Raw genomic sequence first — 15,821 nt, 5'->3', positions numbered from 1 at the left:
TATTAGTATGAAAAACAGTATGGTAAAATGCAGACAGTGGATTTGAAACGCCACTTCTCACCACAAGGGGGCGTAATTGGTCAATTTTACTTCAGAAGATGAGTCGGCCACATCAAGTATTCAAGCTTTGGCTTGCATCACTGAAGAATTTTCAATCTCCAATTTAAAGTTGTTTCAAGAACATTAAGGACCATAGACACGTATTTAAAAAATACATGCACTTTGAATTGCCTTTGTGTATGAAATGTGCTATATAAATAAACTTGCCTTGCCTTTAAAACCGTCCCATACATCTTTAAAGGAGATTCCCACTCAATTTCAACTTTAGTGGTTTGTCAAAGCCCTAAAGTAGTCCAGTCAGGATCTGCCACCTTGTTCCTGTTCTTAAACACACACAGAGCCAGACGGCAGCCACATACCTTACAGCACATCATACGCTCAGACACAGTTCAGTACAGTCCAGTTTCCCCCGTCTCGTGCTCAATCCGCTTTGCGTTAAGCCATGGTGGGCCTGCTCCGCTGCCGCCTGGTCATGTGGGCGGCGGCGAGCAGCAGCAGGCCGGTGAGGAGCTCCAGGCCGTAGGAGAGCCAGGCCAGACCCAGAGACCAGCCGAAGGAGGTGCGGACGTGGGCCAGGCCCTCCGCCCCCACCAGCCGCTCCGTCTCCGCCAGGGCGCGGTACGAGTAGATGATGTACAGACTCGCTCCGCACAGAGTCAGCAGGCCTGGGGACACAGAGGAGACAGTGTACACTACCAGGCAAAAGTTTTATTTTTTACTATTTTCCACATTTTAGAATAATAGTAAAGACATCAAAACTATGAAATAACACAAATGGAACGATGCAGTGACCAAAAAAGTGTTAAACAAATCAAAACTATCTTATATTTTAGATTCTTTAAAGTAGCCGCCCTTTGCCTTGATGGAAAGGCAAAGGCTTTGGAAAGAAATTCATACATAGGATCAACTTCACTATTTATATTTGTCTAAGAAACAAACTTCAAGCATTTAAGCATAAGCCTTCAGATCAAAATGGATTTAAGAGAATTTAAGATAATTAAAAATATAGTACATTCAATCAGAACTTTCCATTAATAATTCATTAATAACATGTAATCCATGCACAAAAGGGATTAAAAAAAATCCCTTAATTACTAGTGTCTCCATGAATCAACCGCTGAGTAAATCCCTTAAAAACCCATCATACTAAGTATTATACTTTTTTAATGGATAATTAATGTTTATATAATGGAAAAATGAAGGACATTTCAGTGATAAAATGAAGGGGTTTGGTTTCATAGCAGCCTAAATCTAACTAATCGACAATCAATCACAAAACCAAATGATGGAATACAGTGTGAAAATAAAACAAGGAAACAAAACAAAGCTCAAGACACAAAGTTGCATGTTGGGAGACGTGCCAGGCCTTCATCGGGCATTTCTGCTGGAACAATGGTCCTCATAAAAAAAACACTTAAGGAGGTAAAGAGCGTGCGACTTCCTCAGCCGGACATGACGTTGGTCGAAATTAGACACAGACGCCTCATTTTTGACTCGTGATCTTGTCAAGTCAATAAATCATGGTGAAATCGTTTGAAAAGTGCTGTTGTATCGAGACAAATCTCCATCACAGGGTTTCTCCTCAGGATGTGAAGCCTTGATCCCAACATGAAGAGACAGGAGGTTGAGACAGCTGAGGTATGTTGGTGAATGTGGGTGTTATATTTTAACAAACAAACATCAAGTGATTACTAAGCCATCCATTCATTTTCCAAAACCCTTTTGGCCTTGTGTCTTTTTTTTCTCATATCCATAAACTTTCAAGGGTTGCCAAGGCTCGTGGGAACTCTGTCAGCGCTGGCATCATACTTTAGCAATTATAAAGCGGAAACTCGCCTGCGGTCCTGAGCACTCATCAATAAAACCAACGATAACGTCAAGCCATTAGCCACAGAAAGTCGTAAGAAACAGGAAACGCACTGACACATGTTATCTGCTTACATAACCTGTTAGACCTCAAAGGATTGGATAAAAACACACACTAACACACACACACACACACACACATACACACACACACACACACAGACGTCTGAGTTCTCAGAATTCCATTGTGTTGCTATTAGAAACCCATTCAATTTTGGCGGCTTGCTACAGTTTTTAAGAGGATGCAAGTGGAGCAGGGAGGCTAACGAGGGTGGGACTAATAATCATTTTATCACGATTACACCCCAGGGTGTCATCCTGGAGGAAGCTGCCTCTGGTAGCTCATTTTCTCGCAGTTCACAGTAAACAGTAGAGGAGTGGCGAGACAGGCACAGACAGACAGGGAGGAACGATCTGACATACAGACAAGCAGGAAAAGATCTACACACATAGAAACACACATGTACATATAGTAAAAGAATACATGCAACAGCATTATGTATTATAAAGACAAAAAAATAATAATAATAACACTATTCCCATACGTTACCTAACAAAATAATGTATTCTGATTACAGATTACGGATTACTTCTGGGAATACCTTTAAAATGAAAGCAAGAAACTCATAAGGCCATTTAAACCGTGGCAGGTGTTCGTCTTCATAAAATGTGGCACAGAGGAAAATTTGTTTGTTTTTCACTTTTTCTTTGTAACTACTTTATACCTAAACATGACAAAGTAATCTCAAAGTAATCAGAATGCATTACTGAGTTTGAGTAATCCACTGGATTACTTAACGGATGCCAACTTTGATGAAGTAACTCGTAACTGCACTGGAATATATTTTTAACCCAACTCTGCATCTGTTCCTATGGTTACCATAACAAGTACAACAATTACACTCTTTTTTCGAGGTACAAAAGCCAATCGGGACTGACACTGTTGGGATTTTGCCATCATTATTATGACTATAATAATAAAAAATGATGATAAGTGGTTACATGCGTCATGCAAATCACACATGCATTTCCACTTGTGTTCTAAATGGGTTGTTCTAATAAATGAGTTTCTGAACTTGAAATCATTTTGTAAATTTACTCATTTAAGAAGAAACCTTATCAAGAATGGGTATCAATTACACCGAAGATGAACTGCATGAGAGGCAGTGGAACAAAGCCCTGCAGGGAGCGCAGACACACACATTAGGCAGCGTGACGGTTGGTGAGGAAGGTAGTCGCATAAAACAGAGATCGAGGAAACAAAGCAATTAACAGACAATCCTAATTACCAGGTTTATACATATATATATATATATTTATACCCATTTCCCGCCAGAATAACTCGCAAGAAGTGTCTGCGGCTCGTAATGAAGCTGCGATCTGACTCCCTCACTCTCACTTCAGCTGTTAAAGTCGACAGCTCCTGTTCCTGTCAGGGTTTTATTTACTTAAGGAATTAAGGGAAGGGAGTTTCAAACCGAGAAGCACACTGACACACACACACACACACACACACACACACCATGCCTGAAGTCAAATTCCAGTAAATCTCAAGTATTAGAAGCTATTTAACTGATACTTACTATAGAGAATGTAACTGAATCAAGTAGGAATGTCAGTGTAAGAACAGTGGCCGACCGAACGATAAACAGGGCGAAGAGAAATTAAGGAAGAACAATATGTTCAAACGGATGCGGTACCGTGCTCGGGGGCCCGGGGCAGTCAGACAGTCACCAAATTCACAAGACAACTCCAATCTAATTCCAGCCTTTATTCCATTTCACACATTGCCATGTGCTGCTGCTTAAAGGGAGACTATAAAGGGCCTTGTTTATTAAGTGTTCGTCCAACACAAGGCCCTCTTTATGGAGGTCATATGCTGCTGGCTGGAGAGCACCCAAGGGACCCACATGGCAGCAGTACAGACAATCAGATGCTCAACTTTAAAGCAACGTTATGCAACTTTTTTGATATTAAAATAACAATAAATAAATAGGATATATGATCAGTCTGGGTCTGTTTGTGACTGTGTGTGTTCATGCCTAAATCCCTTAAATCCTCTTTTCAGTGTTGTTCTGGATGTTTGGGGGCGTGTACCATTAGCTGTGGGCGTGGCCAGTGGTGAGCTGAAGTCATAGCAACAACAACAATAGTAGAAAAGAGAAGGTAAGAAAACGTACAGCGAAGCCGAACGTGTAGCAGATAAGACTCAGGTCCAGAAACACGGTGAACATCAGCGGTTATAAAATTGCAGGCTGGCTGCGTTCACCATCTGCCTCTTCAACACCTGTGGAAGCTTTAAGGATGTTGGTTTCCTCAGCCTCAGGATAGATGCTGTTTCAAGGTAGACGGCTCATCAGGATGAGTGACAAGCGTTGGGGGCGGGAACTTATCCAACTGAGGGAGGAGGGCGGGACTAACAGTACACTTCTCTTTCAATTTATGCGTTCTTGCCCAAGAAATGCAAGAGTAGTGGAGATCTTGTGTATTTTGCCATAATTTAACAGGAATTGTCATATCAATTAGAAAATCATTCAACCAATGATGAATATTTTCTTTTTCGGTGTTGAAAAAACACAGAGAACCCAGTGCAATATTCTCCAGATCTGTATATATTTTTGTATGGAAAAGAGGCCTAGTTCTTAAATTTCTCCGTTGATTTTTTCTATGTACTACTTGTACTTTTTATGCACTACTTATACATGCTACTTATACATTGCATACCACTTCTTTTATATACTACCTCTAAATGAGATATATCCCCAAACTTTCTAATTTTACTTTTTCATATGCTTTTATAATTTTTGTGTTTTTGTGACCTACATGAGCAACTCAAGTCAAATTCCTTGCGCGTACAAACTGACCCAGCCAATAAAACTGATTCTGATTTTATTACACATTTCCAAGTGTTTCTATTGATCATGAACATTAATGTGAGTTATTTCAAATGACTAAAAAAAAAAATCACAGAAAGGGTTTGGTGAGAAAGTAAAAGCTTTTCTGTACAGCCTGAGCCAGTAAACCATTTGCAGTCTCTTTCTTTTTCTCTCTCTCTCTCTTCTGTCCCTCTTTCTCTCATGTAACATCGGGCTTTTTGTGGATGCTTTTATCTAGAGTGCCTCACAGAACCATGAGCACATACATTTCCAGCACAGAAAAACCCAGTGGGAATGAAACTCCTACAGTACCTTGGTGATGTCAGTCCCTGCTCTTCCCATTAAGATACACTTTTCATATACATCATCATCATCAGTTCTTCTTCTTTGACGGTTTTGATTATGGACTGAAGATGATGGTTTGGTGCAAAAAGGATGTAAGTGACACTTACTGACTCATATAGTATTATATATCAAAATGCCCTGATTAAACTTAAGCTAGTGCTAAACCCAGATAAGACGAAATACATGCTCTTTACCAGTTCACATACAAAAAATCCTATGAATTTTAACATTAGTACAATAAATGGGGTTCAAATTCATAAGGTCCAGTGCTACAAGTACCTAGGTATCTGGTTAGATGAAAAATTGTCTTTTAAAACCCATGTCAATGAACTAAGAAACTAAAGTTTAAACTGGGTTTCTTTTTTAGAAATAAACAATGCCTTACAATGAGTAGTAGGATGCAGATTGTACAAGCAACATTTTTATCAGTGCTTGATTATGCAGATGTGATTTACCACTGTATTTGTCTTCGCTTTTAAGTTTCAGTGCTACAGGATATCATACACGTTCGCAGGCATACATTAGATTGGACATTCCACGTATGAACACAGAGTCAGGAAAGACTGCTTTCATCTTTTACGCTCCTAATAGATGGAAAAGGCTTCAAGACTCACTCAAATTGGACCGACTTGTCTCCATAGAGACGTTTAGGGTGCTGCTGGGTGATGCATTATATAGGGACTGCTCTTGTTTTTCTTAGTTTTCTTATTTTGTCTGCATGTGGATTGTCTGGAAATAACTTGTCGTAAATTTTGTTTGTTTTGTTTTCTTGTTGTTGTGTACACTGGTCTCTCTTGAAAACGAGATCTTGATCTCAATGAGACTTACCTGTTTAAATAAAGGAAAAATAAAAATAATAAAAATAAAATAAAAAAATATATAATCGGAAAGCTCCTGTTGAGCTCTATCTGCATTTGTACTCTTAAAGATGATTAAAATAAAAGGGACAATCCAATAGACTCAACAGAAAACCCTAATGTGGTGCTAAAAGGGCGCAACTGCACTTGATATATTTTTGTAGAATATCAATTTTCTGAATATTAATCTCTTTAAAAGTATGAATGGTTCCGATGTTATGTTTTCAAGAAGAAAAAAAAAAAGATGCAATCATTTAAAGTTTTGTTTTTGCACGGCTATAAAATTAGGAAAGGGTCGCTTACGCCCCTTTCGCTCTAAACCCTCGATGAAGTAAAGGGGAAAAGAGAAGTAGTGAGAGGGACAAGACGACTGGAGAAAACCCCACAAGACCTTTTTCCTCTTTCTCTAACAAAACACTCAATCTAATTACATTACGCAATTTTCTTTTATTCCTTTTGGCGGCCTGATCAGGACCATTGTTCCCCTCAGTTGTCCCACACGAACAATCTGAAATTAGACGTTGGGATTCTGGGAAAGTTCGAAAGTTTGAAAGAAAGAGAGAGATAAAGAGAGCGAGAGAGAGAGAAAGAGAGAGGAAATGAGAGAATAAGGGGGGAGAATCTTATGTGTGACTGATGCAGGGCAAATCTGGGCTGTAATGGTTTCCGAAGCAATTTTACTTCACTGTTGTTCTTCCCCACAGACCGATAGAAACTCTCATAACCGATCCAATAGAGTAGAGGATGAAGCATTTCTGAGGAGGATCTCTGTAACACTTAGACAGCAATAAAATCAAAAGTACACACACACACACACACACTCAGACACTCACACACCTGCCCATCCACTCCTGTTTACCCAATATGGCCAAATCAAAAGAATCACCCGTCTTGAGGGATTGAGCCGGCTGTAAAACACTTCAGTCCCTTCGGCCACCAGAGGTCGATAACTATAACGGAGGTCAGTTACGGCCCGGCACATAAAGAGCCTTCCTCTGCTCCCATTAGCCACATGGCCTCATATCACCTCCATATTCCCTCCATATGTGCAGAGCGGCCTCCAAATAGCTGAAATATGACTCCAGTTACTGCATCTTTCCAAAGTTTTCTAGTGTTTTCCACTTTCTTCCACAATACCTTCAGTATATTAAAGATGTATTGTATGGATAGGTAGGTAACCAGCCACACTGCCTGCTCTGCCATATGATTGGTTATCAATTTGTGACTGTTTGATTTGAGGAGCAATGTTTTTATCAGCACCTTTAAAAAAATGTCATCTAAACAAATCAGCAATTGCATCTGTTCTTTCTGTGTATTTTGTCATTGTGTTTTTCCAGAGTTTCTGGATCACTTTACTTCCATTTTTTTAACTGTATAACTAAACCAGGGCTGCAACTAATGATTATTTTCATTATCAATTAATCTATAGATTATTTTTTCGATTAATCAATGAATTGTTTAGCTTATATAATGTCAAAAATAAGTTACCAGAGCCCAAAGTGATCTGACCAGCAGCCAAAAAAACCCCAAAGTATTCATTTTTAACGATATGAAATGGAAAAACAGCAAGCAAATCTTAGCATTTGTGAAGTTGAAACCAGCAAATGTTTGGTATTTTCACTTGATAAATGACTAAAACGATCATAATTGATACATTTCCTGTCATATGACTAATCGATGAATCATTTCAGCACTAAACTAAACTATCCCATAAAATTTTAGTTTCATAGGGAGCCTGGGGTAACTTTAGTACTGGAACCAGATTTTCCTCCCACATCGATTCTGAGTATAAATTTCCGTACCAAGCTCTTTTTGGATACTTACATCATGATATATGGAATAACAGTGCTGTAAATTGCAATTTTTTTTGCCTCATATGTTTTGGGTGAGCCAATCAGACCATATGGATAAGATTTACTGAGATTTTTACAGCAGTGCGGACAATTTTCGATCTGTTGGTGCGAGTTGGAGGACTGCAACACCCTGTGGACAGTACTGACGAAGCCCTGGTGGGTGCAGATCACTGATTCATCTTAGTCCCACAGCGCCACTGGGCATTGTGGTTTTTGTATCATGGCTCTGTCTTGAATCGCTGCAAAAATATCTCAGAGGACGCATAAAAAAAAACACATTCAAAAACCAAAAAAAAATCAGGGTAATTCTAGACTTCTAAACCTGGAACTCGCTCCCAGTGAGAATAAACCTGAGTGAAGGAACTGAACCTCACTTACTGCAGACAAAGAAGTAGCAGGCGGTGCCGGTGAGGAGGGCGGGGCTCCGAGCCAGGGAGCTGACCAATCCGCAGATGCCGCCAAACACCAGCAGGACCAGGCTGAGAGGAAGCACCACCACAATCACACTGTGCATGTCTGTGTGGAGGAAGACAGACACACACACACACACAGCCAGACACACACACACAGATGGATTATGGGGCGTCAGTGGAGTTATGGCTGTCTTGACAATAAAACTTCATTAGCAGAATGTGTGTTATGGTTTTATCAAAGCTGAGGCAGGAAAGACTCACTCAGCATTTGCAGCTCAGACTCAGAGTAGCTGGAGTAGTCAGCTGTGAAAGCATACACCTTCCCACCTGAATATAGTAATAAAAAACATTAAAATGAGAACATTAGATATATATAATTGCCATTCTACTATCTATCACTGACTGGGTTATTAAAAACAGCATGGAAGAGAGTTGTAAAGGCACTGAAATCTGAAATTGTAAATGAAAATGTACCTTCGTTGATTTTCCACAGTCCCGAGTGGGAGCTCAGGTCCTCAAAGTCGCTCATGTTCAGCGGGTTCATCTCTATGATGTACCAGTACTCGCTCCCGATGGCAGCCGCCAGTAAAGCGAAGCTCAGTAAGCCGCAGATGCCCGCTGCGATCACCAGCCAGCCAAAAGTTACCCTCATCCTGCACAGGTGATGGCTTTGACTCATGCGTAGCGCCGATTCCCTGGTGCTGACCCGACCACTCGCCTCTCCAACGTTTTACGCACTTACAACGGGATGCACAGATTTTAAAAACACCATAATCTTAGGGTGAAATTCACCAATTGAGCGATGATGTGTTCGTTTGTTTAAAAAAAAAAAAAAAAGCTACGAGGATATCCAAAAGCTTTCCTTACCGCCGCAGAAAATGAAACCTGTAGAAGAGAGATGGAGATAAATTAACTTCTCTTAAACTGGATAAATAAACTCCGACAGCTGAACAGGGATGACAGCAGCCTCCTGCCTGAACAACAGCGGCTGCTGGCAGGGAGGGACGTCTTTTTATTCGGGTGGCGCGCAGTTTTACGCACAAGCCAAATTTACGCACGGCACGGTGGGAGAAAATAATGATGAAAGATGAGAGCGGACTATAAACTGAGTTGCGCTTCAGCTGCGCTCTCTTATACACTTTATAAGCAGGGCAAATGAGACAATGCAGTGCATACCTCTTGTAATTCACATATCAGATTATTAGTTTATCTAATTTGTACAGGAACAATACTGTGGATCTGCAATCCACTCATTCCTGTTGCCACTTAGAGAAACATCTCAAATATCAAAAATATCAAATTTCTTCATGATTTCACATTAAAAAAAAATAGACAAATGTATCGCCATCCCCACTTTTGTTTCATGGTCATAATTTAAAAGCACGCAAAATTATTAGGGGCATTATAGGTTTCCAGCGCCAGTTACAACCAAATACACCACTAGCTATTTGTTACATATTAGGAACTTTCCAAGCAAAAATATACAACAAATACAATAATTAACGCAACACAGTGTATCTGAAAGTAAAGGTTTAATGATTAAAAACAGATATAAAGACTTTTTCCCAGATTACAACACATACATCTTGAAAGATCACAGAGATAATAAACGGAGACAATGACATAGAAAAGAAAAATGGAAATTAAATCACTGAGAAAACGACACTTCTCACAATTGATCTCTCACTCAACCCCCCCAATCTCTCATTCATCCTTTTCTCTCTTGTCACTCTTCATCCATGGCTGTCTTGATTAGTTCTGCTCTCCTCAGTTTGGCCGCCTCCTCAAACTTGGTGATGGCTTCATTGCAGCTTTTGTTCTGTGAGCGGAAGAAAATATATTTGGATCAGATAAGTTGTCAGCATCTCTTGTTCTCACAGACAGTTACAATTTGCCATTTTTAGACGTCTGTTTTGCTGTTGGCAGTCATGTTCTTTAATGTGACTTAAATTAGTTAACTCAATTGATTAAATGGTGTATTATGTAAGCCAGTAATCGCAAATTGATATTTTATGGTGTCCTCAGAAGCACGTACTATGATAAACTTCTGTCTCTCCTTCTGCAGTTTGAGGAATTCCTCCACGGTCAGTTCCTCCACGCTCTTCTTCAGGACGATGAAGTGGCAGGACGAGGAGTGAGAATTGTGCTCCTTTCTGGCAAAGAAAGAGAAAGAGATGAGGAGCCACACTTTGACTGTGCAGATAAGAGTCAAATCCAAGGGCGCTGTGCAAATTGTGTATGCACAGATAGGAGGCATAGTCATCTTTCCACGCAAACCAGAGAATGTGTGTACTGCTGCTGTGCCTTTTCTACACCATCCACTGGCAAAGTTTGAAGGGAAACTGAGTGTGGGAATATTTCCACCATGGCCCTGATGTAAAATTCCATGACTTTTCCATGACTAAAAAGGAGTGTTTCCATGATAGAAAACTTTTATTACTTCCTGGGTTGTTGATGTTTTTCAGCCAAGAAAGGTTCTGAAGGGGTAAACAGTCTGGTTTTCACTACAGTTGGGCAGGCTTGCTGTGGAGAAAGCTGAAAACAACATCTAATGCAATAAATATGTGAACTAAGTTGTAAAATACGTTCTGGTATATTGCTGGTAATGCAATCCATTTGTAAAATTCCCTGATATTCCCCAGAGAATTTACCAAATTTCCTGACTTTCCCTATATTTTCCATTTCCTTGACAAGACTGAATAAGTTCAATGAGAAATTAAAAACGTAGCTGAACATGGGCTGTTTCAACATCTATTTAGACTAACTGTAGGAGCTAAAGTCATGTGCACACAAATCCACTGGTGTATGTGGTTTATAACAAGAAAATGTGTACTGGTGGTGTTAACAGCACGTCATGTACCTCTGTATAAATGTATGCACTGTTCTTTCTTTTTGTGAACTATGGTGGTTTTCTGCTTGATGTCCCTACAGCAGAATGACTGTGAGAGCACTGGAATACTAATTGAAAAACTAATGAACTGGCTTCAGGCTGCACTTCAGTAGCAAACAACAGAGGATGCAACTATTTCTTTTTATTTATCAGTGGCTCTCCCACATGGGAACTTGAACATCTAGTTACCAGTCAGCCAAAAGAGGAATCCTGGCCAGAGAAATAGCTGTGCTTTTAGTAAGAATTAAGTATTTGGCTGCTCCTTATAGACTTATGAGGCACATTTTCACATCATGAATATTACTATGTATTCACATTTAACTCTTCAGTGTTCACATATCTCCCTTACTATATACTGCTAATATTTTATACATACTTATATAGCATAATTTCTATTTTTTTAGTCGCTTTTTTAGCCTGCATTGCTGGTTACAGAACTTCTGTACTGCTACTGGATATGGATTCATAAGCAATTTTGAATCGTTCTGGCCCAGGGAGGACCTGTACAAAAAGGATGGTATTCATCCAAATGGACTGGGAGTAAAGCAACTGACTTCAGACTGTATTAATTCTATAGCATCGCTGGCCTGACAACTACCTACATCTGAAAATAGTTTGTCAAATAGTTGTCTTGTCTCCGATCCCCCTTATATACCTGAAGCTGTGCCTGCAGCCTCTCTGAGTTTTAATTCTGTTATTCCATGTAATTCTTCTCCTCCTCAGACATGCCTACCCGAGTCCATTCCATTCTGTCTAAATAATCCATATAAGCTTAAGATCAGAAAAGGCTTAGGATTGATTCATTGGAATATTAGAAGTCTGCTCCAGCATCAGAAACTTGATCACTTGAATTTATTAGTCTCTCAAGCTGATCCAGATATTTTGGCCCTTTCAGAAACATGGCTTAAAAATAGCATTAGTGATTCTGAGGTGGCCTTGAATGACTATAATCTTTTTAGAATTGACAGAATTGGAAGGGGCAGTGGGGTGGCCATCTATGTCAAATCTTGCTTTTCTGTTTCTATCTTAAACGCCATTACCATGCCCAAATGTTTTGAATTTATTGCCTTAAAGATAAATATTGGGTCTAATAACTCCATTGTTGTAATTGGGATTTATAGACCTCCTTCAGCTGATGCTGGCTCTATTGATTATTTGGCAGAGTTACTCTCCCGGTATAACAACTCGGAAATGATAGTCTTGGGAGATTTTAACATTGATTGGTTGACTGTTGCTTCTGATTATTTAAAGGAGGTTTCTTCTAGCCTCAATTTATCTCAATTGATCAATGAACCCACCAGGCCTAATCTGAAGAACCCTTTAAGATCTACACTAATTGATTTAATTTTTTCTAACAGGAGTAACAATATCATTGCAAGTGGTGTTTTCGACTTAGGAATTAGTGATCATTGTCCTATTGCATGTATTAGGAACACACACTTGAAGAGAACTTCATCACCAATTATAGTTAAGAGAAATGTAAGAAATTTTAATGAACAAGCTTTTCTAAACGATCTGTATGATAGCAACATTAATCTTACATCTGGAATTCCTGATGTTGAATTAGCTTTAGATTTTTTTTACAAATGCGTTCCTCTCTATCGTAAATAAGCATGCACCTTTTAAAAAGATTAGAGTGAAAAATTGATCTAGTCCATGGTTTTCCCCTGAACTACCAACCTTATTCATGGCAAGAAACAAACCTTGGTCTCTCGCAAGATGCACTACAGAGGAATCCCACTGGGCTTCATTTAGAAAGATTAGAAATAAATGTACGTCCCTTGTGAGAAAGGCTAAATCTGATTATTATTTGAACTTGGTCTCTAGCTCTTATTCAAACCCTGCAAAATTTTGTAAAGTGGTAAAATCTAATAACAGCAATTCTGCTGCCTCTCTACCTACTCATGTCAAGTTTGATGATTGCTTAGTACATGATCATAGTGAGATCTGTTCTGCCTTTAATGGACACTTTGCAGCAGCTGGCCACATTTTTGAGGATGAGAATAGGGAATCCCCTTCTACTAATATTGACCATCTTTTCATTAATCATGATTATGAACCTACTACAAATTATGCCTCTCAGTTTATTCTAGATCCTGTCTCTCTCAGCGTAGCTATTGAGGCTCTTCAAACCATTGATCCTAAGAAATCTACTGGTGAAGACAATTTGGATCCTTTTTTCCTTCATCTTTCTGCTCCACTAATTGCTGAGCAAATAACTCACATTTTTAACCTTTCTATTTCTACTGGTGTAGTTCCCAGAGTCTGGAAAACTGCTCATGTCATCCCCCTGCATAAGGGTGGAGAAAGGAGTGATCCAAATAACTATAGACCAATATCCAAATTGTCTTGTTTGGCTAAAATTCTAGAGTCACTGGTAAATTGTCAACTTAAGCCGCATACTCTGTTCTGAGTCCGCATCAATCCGGGTTCAGGCCCTTGCACAGCACTGTTTCTGCCATCACTTTGGTTGTGAATGACATTGTCAATGCCTTGGATGAGAAAAAACATTGTGCGGCCATCTTTGTGGACCTCTCCAAGGCATTTGACACTGTTGATCATTCCTTGCTTTTATATATTTTAAATAATGTTGGTTTTAGTTCAAGTGCTTATGCATGGTTCCTGAATTACCTATCTGATCGGCAGCAGTCAGTGAACTTGGGAACTATTCGTTCAGAGTTTTTATCGATAACTAAGGGTGTTCCACAAGGTTCAATTCTGGGTCCAGTTCTTTTTACAATTTATATTAATAATATTTTTTCATCTTTAACCAATTGCCATGCACATTTATACGCGGATGATACAATATTGTATTGCATTGCAGACTCTGCTCAGCTAGCTGTGGAGAACCTACATTCCTTTGACGTTCTCCAAGCTGCACTTAATGATCTTAAACTTGTACTGAATGCACATAAAACTAAGTTTATGTTATTCTCTATAATTAGTGATAATGGTAGCAAAAACTGTCATATTTCCACTGTACAAGGATCCATTATTGAGAGAGTTACAGAATATAAATACCTTGGTATTTGGATAGATGACAAATTCACATTCAAATTTCATATAGACAATCTTGTCAACAAATTACGACAGAAAATTGTTTTTTTTTGTATAGAAATAGAACTAACTTTCCTATGGTTTGTAGGAAAAGGATTGTTGAAGTTGTTTTTCTCTCTGTCATAGATTATGGTGATGTAATTTATAGGCATGCCTCTGCCTCTACTCTTAAGCCCTTGGATGCTGTTTACCATTCTGCTCTTAGGTTTATTACTGGTGATGTTTATAGCACTCATCATTGCATCCTGTTTGAAAAAGTTGACTTGACTCGCTTTTGGTAGTACCACTTTGGTTTTCCACTGCAGATAGTACCCCCTCAATGTCGAGCCGGTACCATGCGGTGGAAAAGCGGCATTATATCACATCTATGCTAGACCGGTCCTTTGGACCACATCATACTCGGTCTAATGACTGGCTTTCATTGCAAGTTCTCCCCATATTTCCTACCAATATAGTCTACGGTTGACATCCTATTTTATTACTTTGTTTCATTGTTTTATTACTTATTTTATATTCTATTTGTCTGTTTTCCCTACTGAATCATTTCATCTTATCCAAACTTTTCAGTATAGGCTCCAGAGAAAGAAAATCTTTAGAATTGGATTAGCAAGACATGTTAAAGTTAATTTGTAGATGAGATGAAGGTACACCCATGTCCTACTGTAACGTTACTGAACAGTCGTCTTACTCTGGGTCATCCTCCGGCTCCCAGCCCTCCAGCTCTTTGAGGCAGAAGAAACACTTGGCGATGTCAGGACTGTTTTCTAAAGGCGTGTGGATGAAGCCAGCTTTGGCCATCTGCAGTGAAACGACACATATCCAGACAAAATCAAATCAACAAAAGACACTTTACATGTGGCTAAATACTTCAAAACAGCATTCAAAGCTTTAGCTAGTTAGCAAAACTAATGTTAACGCTGCGGGAAGTTCTGATTAACCGATACACCCTCGGTATGGTTGTAACGTTTTCCCACTTAATACCATTTGTTTTTCTCAACTGAACACTGATTTGTTTTGTTGTTTTACATGCAAGCAGCAAGCCTCGCTAACATTAGCTAGCTAACGTCTGGCGTTAAGATTGAAACGTTTACTCACGTTCTCCGGGGTACAACTGCAGTCTTCGTCGAATGGCCAACCCACGTAAGTTTTCAGTCTGTTTTCGTAAAAATACATTTTGGTTTCCTCTTCGTTTGATGGCTCCATGATATTTTAGTTTTAAAAAAGAGTATAACTAGACTAAATCGCCAGTACCGAGCTAAGAGCGTTTTGAAATTTCGGCGGATGTTCACCTCGACTGTTCTGATTGGCTAACGAAACCCCGGCCTTCTGTTTCTTCTTCTTCTTCTACTTCTTCTTTATTCGCGTATCGCAAAGGTACATACCGCCACCTACTGTACCGGAGTATATGTAGGCATAGCGCTAAATTATCGTTATACAAAAAATAAATATCTATATTTCTATTTCCAAACCTGTTTTTGAAAGAAACGCGAATAGTTCAATTTTAATCCTTAATCTCTCGTTTACCTTCACTTGAGCCCATCAGCCGTTTTGAGTTCCAGAGTCCAGACTCGAAGTTCCGTTTATTTTTCATGGGTAATGTAGTT

General features: G+C 39.3%; 2 protein-coding genes across 2 annotated transcripts; both read right to left on the bottom strand.

The window, feature by feature from the left end:
* Positions 1–495: 495 nt before the first annotated feature.
* Positions 496–8,922, bottom strand: tmem235b (transmembrane protein 235b). The gene is made up of 4 exons (XM_071905124.1): positions 8,745–8,922; positions 8,532–8,597; positions 8,236–8,373; positions 496–725 (listed from the first exon to the last, which is right to left on the bottom strand). The coding sequence occupies exons 1-4, from the start codon at positions 8,920–8,922 to the stop codon at positions 496–498; spliced, it is 612 nt and encodes a 203-aa protein (XP_071761225.1).
* Positions 8,923–9,793: 871 nt separating this feature from the next.
* On the bottom strand, positions 9,794–15,499 carry birc5a (baculoviral IAP repeat containing 5a). The gene is made up of 4 exons (XM_071905122.1): positions 15,313–15,499; positions 14,906–15,015; positions 10,306–10,423; positions 9,794–10,089 (listed from the first exon to the last, which is right to left on the bottom strand). The coding sequence occupies exons 1-4, from the start codon at positions 15,418–15,420 to the stop codon at positions 9,997–9,999; spliced, it is 429 nt and encodes a 142-aa protein (XP_071761223.1). The 5' UTR covers positions 15,421–15,499; the 3' UTR covers positions 9,794–9,996.
* Between the last annotated feature and the right edge of the window lie 322 nt (positions 15,500–15,821).

The sequence above is a fragment of the Centroberyx gerrardi genome, chromosome 20, assembly GCF_048128805.1.
Source record: "Centroberyx gerrardi isolate f3 chromosome 20, fCenGer3.hap1.cur.20231027, whole genome shotgun sequence".
NCBI classification, from domain to species: domain Eukaryota; kingdom Metazoa; phylum Chordata; class Actinopteri; order Beryciformes; family Berycidae; genus Centroberyx; species Centroberyx gerrardi.
This window is presented reverse-complemented; position numbering and strand designations above follow the sequence as displayed.

Bases quoted from the DNA above. Each gene is read 5' to 3' on its own strand.
- tmem235b (XM_071905124.1), bottom strand. From the start codon at position 8,922: ATGAGGGTAACTTTTGGCTGGCTGGTGATCGCAGCGGGCATCTGCGGC. The intron at 8,374-8,531 runs GTGAGTCTTTCC...TCCTCCACACAG, and splicing joins GTCTGAGCTGCAAATGCTGA to ACATGCACAGTGTGATTGTG. The intron at 726-8,235 runs GTAAGTGAGGTT...CTGTGTCCCCAG, and splicing joins CTGCTACTTCTTTGTCTGCA to GCCTGCTGACTCTGTGCGGA.
- birc5a (XM_071905122.1), bottom strand. From the start codon at position 15,420: ATGGAGCCATCAAACGAAGAGGAAACCAAAATGTATTTTTACGAAAAC. The intron at 15,016-15,312 runs GTGAGTAAACGT...GTTTCACTGCAG, and splicing joins GCAGTTGTACCCCGGAGAAC to ATGGCCAAAGCTGGCTTCAT. The intron at 10,090-10,305 runs GTACGTGCTTCT...TTCCGCTCACAG, and splicing joins AGAGACAGAAGTTTATCATA to AACAAAAGCTGCAATGAAGC.